The sequence below is a fragment of the Diplotaxodon limnothrissa genome, linkage group LG17, assembly GCF_057381915.1.
Source record: "Diplotaxodon limnothrissa isolate DT_005_m linkage group LG17, D_limnothrissa_male_GT1.1, whole genome shotgun sequence".
NCBI classification, from domain to species: domain Eukaryota; kingdom Metazoa; phylum Chordata; class Actinopteri; order Cichliformes; family Cichlidae; genus Diplotaxodon; species Diplotaxodon limnothrissa.
In genome coordinates, this window is record NC_140612.1 from 3,756,371 (window position 1) to 3,762,577 (window position 6,207).

General features: G+C 40.6%; 1 protein-coding gene across 1 annotated transcript in view; it reads left to right on the forward strand.

Moving 5' to 3' along the window:
- Positions 1-2,692, forward strand: part of nav3 (neuron navigator 3) — a 182,074-nt gene extending 179,382 nt beyond the window's left edge. Inside the window, exons 39-40 of the mRNA XM_085376519.1 lie at positions 569-772; positions 2,338-2,692. Coding sequence (XP_085232645.1) covers positions 569-772; positions 2,338-2,457 — 324 coding nt within the window. The 3' untranslated portion in view covers positions 2,458-2,692. The remainder of the gene's footprint in view (positions 1-568; positions 773-2,337) is intronic.
- Positions 2,693-6,207: the final 3,515 nt, after the last annotated feature.

The window sequence follows — 6,207 nt, forward strand, 5'->3', positions numbered from 1 at the left end:
AGTATATAACAGCATCTAATAAAATCCAAACAAAAGGAAGTATGCAGTAAAATAAAGCCTTAACACATCTGCACTGCTGCCTCATTAACTGCACAAGTTTTAATGTGTGCCATTGTCTGTGTGAATGAATGCTGGCTGCTACTGTGAGAGAAAATGCTGAGATCAAATTTCAACATTTTTAACCCTGCATAACAGGATTTTAGCAGTATTTCTATTACAAAGGACACATTAGTCCAGATGAAATTAGCGGTGTTAAAACACTTCTACGCTTTTACTTTCATCTAAGGGGGTTCTCGTTCTGCCGGACCATTTTGTCATGCACCATAGGGCTGGCATGAATGTTAAAATGGCATGAGACGAGAAATAAAACTGAGAAAGAAATTATCATCACCACAGTGTCTGATTTTTATGTCACTTCACACAATGCTAAAAAAAATTGTAGGTTAGAGTGGCAAACTGTTTTAGTCTCTGTGACCATAAATTTTTACCATCATAAGATTAGAACAACAGTGTTTTATTAAAAAAGAAAGCTTGATTGACCTCTCTCCCTTTTCTGCCTTTCTTGCAGCTGTACGGCAAAAGAGCTGCATGGGAAGATCCATCCAAGTGGGTGAATGACACATATCCATGGAACGCCGCCTCACTGCAGCAGGACGGGCAGTCGCTGCTCCAGCTGAGGCCGGAGGACGTGGGATATGATGGATACAGCTCGTCCAAGGAGGGCGCCTCATCCAAGCAAGTGTCTCAGAGTGACACTGAGGGAGACCCACTGGTGAGGAACAAAAGACAAAGGATGTTCTCAGAGTTTTTTAAGTGACTAAGAATTAAAAGAGCAAACATGAATGCTGAGAAAGCTGATGGAGCAAGTTCTTTGTAGAGCATGAATGTTCACGTCAATGCTGCGGGCCACTGCTCAGGCAGTGTTTGGGTGTTGTTGACGTGGCCTTATAAAGAGGTACAGACTCATGGGACTGAAAATTATTACCAGCGGCTGTTGATAACCTGCAGGTTGCATTTTGTCAATACTTGATTTCTAACAAATGAATGAACACGTCGTTTACATTGGCACCAGAACAAAATGAAAATGAAAAAAGCTAAGTGGGCTGATAGCATCGATGCTGACGCTGGTGTTGGTATCAGATCAATGCCATCATAGCAGTATCGATACTTTATTTCTGTCCTGTAAGTACAGAAAAATATTTTTTGGGAAATGAAAAAATACACCTCAGACATGCACTATGGAAAATGCTTTTTTTCCTGTTTTATTTATTTTATTCTATTTTATTTATAGCCCATATGTGTATTATGACAATATGTTTGCATTTGTTTACTGATGATGTAACTTATTTATAAATCATGACAAACTGCTGTCTCTAAGCTGTATGAGTTAAAAGTATCAGTGTCAGTAGTAGCCATACTGGTCCTGGATCTACTTGGTATCAGACTGATACTATTTGCAGTACCACACAGCACTATTAGAAAAGAAGGACAGGTTGAGAAGAGAATGCTCCTCAGTACCACAGTGACCCACCCACACACACACCAGATGCTTAACGTGACGGAGGGTTGGAAGACGAGGCAGGAAATGGTGGAAAGAGAGAATTCATAATCATTATTGCAGCCCAAAAGGATATAAAGACTAGTCACCCAAAATCAACTGGCTTGATTTAATAAATGTGTGTGTGTGTCCACGTGTGAGCATTTGGAGCGCAGGTGTGCCACAGCTCATTTCAGGAACACTTGAAGTGACGCGCCAGATGCAGCAACACTCCTGCATTATTTAGACCATTAGCTCTATTGCAGGGATGAAAAGTGCTGCTGTTTTATTGCGGGCTATTTAGCACAAGGTTTTCTGTTGGGTTTTAATCTCAGATACGAACCTGTAATGTTTCATAACTTCATCTTGCACATTTGCAATGCTATGGTGTCTACAAACACTATGTGTACTATGTGCCACCTTTGTGGTAGTTACCATTACAGTATCTCTTGAGCACATTTTGCCATGGTAATGGAGACTGACTCACAAGGTATAAAATAAAAACAGGAGCCACAAGCTTAGAGTTGCGTAAAATTCTTGATTGATTTTGTGAAATCTGCTTTTGAATATTAGCAACAGTAAATCCTAACTGTAGTAATCATTTGGAGAGTCCTCAGATTTATCTTGTAAACTCTTGGCAAATGTGCTGATCACCAGGGTAGGAATTATCACACTCATCAGAGCACGATCAAACCTGTACGCCAACAGTAGAGCCCTGCTAAAGTTATGAAATGCTGAGGTTTTCCTGCTTTGAGTGTCTCTAGTTTTCCATTCCATTCTAACTCTGCATTATGTTGCAGATGAACATGCTGCTACGGCTGCAGGAGGCAGCAAACTACTCCAGCACGCAGAGCTGCGACAGTGACAGCACCAGTCACCATGACGACCAGCTAGACTCTTCACTGGAGTCAGCACTATGAGAGCAAGAGATACTGATCCCCTAACCCGCACCCCTTGGACCTCCCAGAACCTGGGAACTATCAAACCCCCATCACTACCGGACACCCCTATAGTTAGCAAATGATATATGAAAAGTTTTATTATCCAAAATGATTTACCCAACATTTGAGAGAGAAAAAAGCCTATTTTTACACAGCGATGGTGCAATATTAAATCAGATTATTTTATGTCTTAAAGATGTGTCTTCAACTTGGTCCCCGGTGATCAAAAAGGTAAACGACAATATGCGTAAGATCGAATCTATTTTACTGACATCGGATAGTGTTCGCCAGTCATTTTTAATGGATGTGTAACATTTGAAGAATACAACTTTTCATATATATTATAGGTTTTAGTGTGTCTGATAAGGAACATCACACTTTGTTCACACTTTTCATTTTGGGTGTGAGAAAATGAAAGAAGTTCAGCGTGATCAAACTGGATTTTTTGTTATCTAGTTATATTTTCAGGTGTTTACATTTAGGGTCGGGTTTTGTTGTGTATGTCTTTCCTTGTTTACAGAGGTGCTTCTCACAGACACACACTCAAATGAATGCACTTGCACACAGGCAGCAGGAGGAGACTCTCTGTTAATGAAAGCTTTTAAAAGTTCAGGCCATCATTTAATCTACAGTCCAGCCTGCCACAGTGTCCTTGAGCAAAGTACCATATCTCCACTTCTGACTACCCTGATCTCTTACACTATCTTTCAGGTGATGTAATGCTCTCTAGTGGCCACAGGCTGTTTTACATCCATTGTGTTTACACACAAATCATCAGGTTTCAGTAAAAGTTATTTATGGTCAACCAAACCTGCTCCTTACTGGGTAGATTTTGTTCACCGCTGTACCATTTTTAAAAAAATATCTTTGCTTTTTGTGAACATGACGAGGGTGTAGCTAATATTGGAGCATACTAACACACTCTGCTGCCCTCAGCTCAGTCACTAGTTGAGCCTCGTGGTGCTGGTCTCCTGCCCTGAACGTTGTCGGCGTCAGGCACTGCCAAGCCGCTCCTCGCCCCCCCCCATGCCGACAACAAGCACAACGAAAGCGCATTGTCTGTGTGTGTGTGTGTGTGTGATCCAGTCTCACTACTACTGTGAAGAAAAAAATTGAAAAGTGCCAACGTTTCGTTTCGATTTGACTGCCAAATGTAAACACAATGCAGAGCCGAACATGGTTGTAGAAGTCTACATTACGCTGTTCTTGGCCTGCTGTCAATGTTTGGATGAAATGTACCGTGAAGAGAGCAGACAGCGCCCTCTGTGGATTGTAACAGGAGTAACCAGGTATTTTTGGCAGTCTGCACAGGGTTTGGTGCAATGTAGGCTGACCCTGAGTTCAGTAATACCTAACAGAGTAGCGTGGTATTCTGCGGCCCTCATTAGAAATTCTTTTTTGACATGTGCTTCGGTTTCTACCCGTGAGGTACCCGAAAGGAATCCAAATTGTCGCATCCGTATACAAGTTAACCAGATCAGTCAAAGAGCTGAATAGGGGAACAATGATATTGGTGCTTTCTCCACTGCCTTAAATGTTCAAAAGTTTTTTTTCAAGCATCTTCTGGTGAGAAGACGAGATAGTATTGATATGCTTCCTGCTATGTCAAAGATGCTGCTTGCAGTGGGACAAACAGCCACTTTTGTTTGTTTTCCCTCCCTTTCCCTCTAAAGCACCCTTTCTCCTTTCTGACAGTTAGATTATAAAAGAGTGAATAGTGTATTTGAATTTGACCAATATTGTATGAACATTTAAAAAAGTATATAATAGAGGGGTTGGGATATTTTTTTAAGTTGTTGTTTTGTGCCCAGTTGAGCTGGGCTCACTTGAACTGATAGGAGCACAACCAAACTGTTTCAGGTGTTCTTGCCTGATGAGCATGTCTTGAACCTTTTTAAAGGGGATGCATTATGAGGAGACCTTTACCTTTATGTATGCGTGTATTGGACGGAAGCCATTTAGATTTTTGATTGTCCTCTCTTTGTTTATCGAGTGGGTTGGTTTTGCACACTTTGAGGTTGGGTTGGGTTGTAAATACTTAAGTCTTGCACAGTGAATCAAAGATGCATTCTGCCCTGTCGATGTTCCAATATGCTTAACCCGCCGAATAAATTATTGTACTTTGAAAACAGAGAGAAAAAAAAAGAAATGCAAAATTTAACACGCTGTCAGAAACAGGTGTGTGTCTTGTGGTGATTGGATGTTGTGCCTATGCAGGAGGCATACAGTGTACAGTAAGAAACAGCTTTTTTTTAACTCACTAAAATCACAAAAGGAGAAGAAAAAAAATAGGCACTTACTCCAGTATTCCTCATCCTGCCATAATATTTCTGGATCTTAGGAATCCCAGTTGTTCATTAGAAACACTTCCCCTCTGGACATTTTAACTGAAGCTTACCGCCATGTTAGGCTTGCTAGTTGGCCGAGGCACCGAAGCTGATCTGACACCGTACTGTAAACATTTACCAACAACCAACAGGTGCTACTGGTCAGAGCTCACCAGAGACCAAGAAGTCATGTTGTCACAACCTCAGGACAATTCTATCCTCTACAATCCTACCTGTGTTCAGCTTCACGCGTGTCTCCGCAGCCAAGTTGTTGATGGTCCGCACATTCTTTTGGCAAAGGGGTGTAGTTGCATGCTAAAGGGGTGGTTGCTCCTTACCTAGACTTACACCCGCATATCAAACCTATCTACACTCCTGTTAACAGTGTACACCATGGTGACATTTTCCCCACTTAACACTTTGCAGTTACATCTCAGTTGAAAACCATAGCATTTACTCTGGTTTGAGAGAACGTTTTCTTCTTTTTGGGTGAAACATTTGTCCTTAAATGTTTTATATTTTGTACATTTGTATGTAACATATCATGTAAATAGACAGAGACAGTGATTTACCTCATCTGGAGGATTTTGTAGTCTTTGTAAAGCCCTAATAAATGGTATTTGGTGTCACACAGGCAAAAACGGTCTTTTGTGTTCATTTTATTTTATTCATGTCTCTTAGAATGATAAGAATTAAAAGAAAAATATAAATAAAAAAAACATGTTCAAGTGAAAGTAAGGAATATGAAACACATTTTACTTAGAATCAGATCAGTATATACTAATTCCAACAAAGATGGTGCTAGATGTGGCATTAACTCTAAAGAGTTTTACATGCAGGACGTTCTGCTGATGATATCAATTGCGTGTATGTTATATGCTTTGGATGCAGTCTGGAGTTTGGTTTGTAGGAAGAGTTTTTACAGTCCAATACAAAAGATGCACCTAACAAGATTATAAGATGACAACTATGGAATGATTCTTATATAGCACTTTTCTACTGTCCCAGAGTACTGACGGCGCTCTATACAACATGCCACATTCACCCATTTACACAACCACTTTCACTGTACTTAGTGCTACTACATTCACACTCCGATGGATGAATTGGAGAGCAACTTGGGGTTAGTATTTTGCCCAAGGATACTTGACATGCAGACTGGAGGAGCCAATGATCGAACCACCAGCCTTCCAATCAGTAGGTGACCTGCTCCACCTCCTGAGCTACAGCCACCCTGAAACTGAGAAGGATTTTTCAGTTTCTGGTGTGTCAAAGAAGGCCAGAGAAGTAACATGCTTATAATTAGGTGCTGTCCATTGAAAATATAATTGATTGAATGTCACAAATATTAGCTGTAAGAGTGCAGTAAAACTAGGTGAAAATACCATGTCACAGACTATAT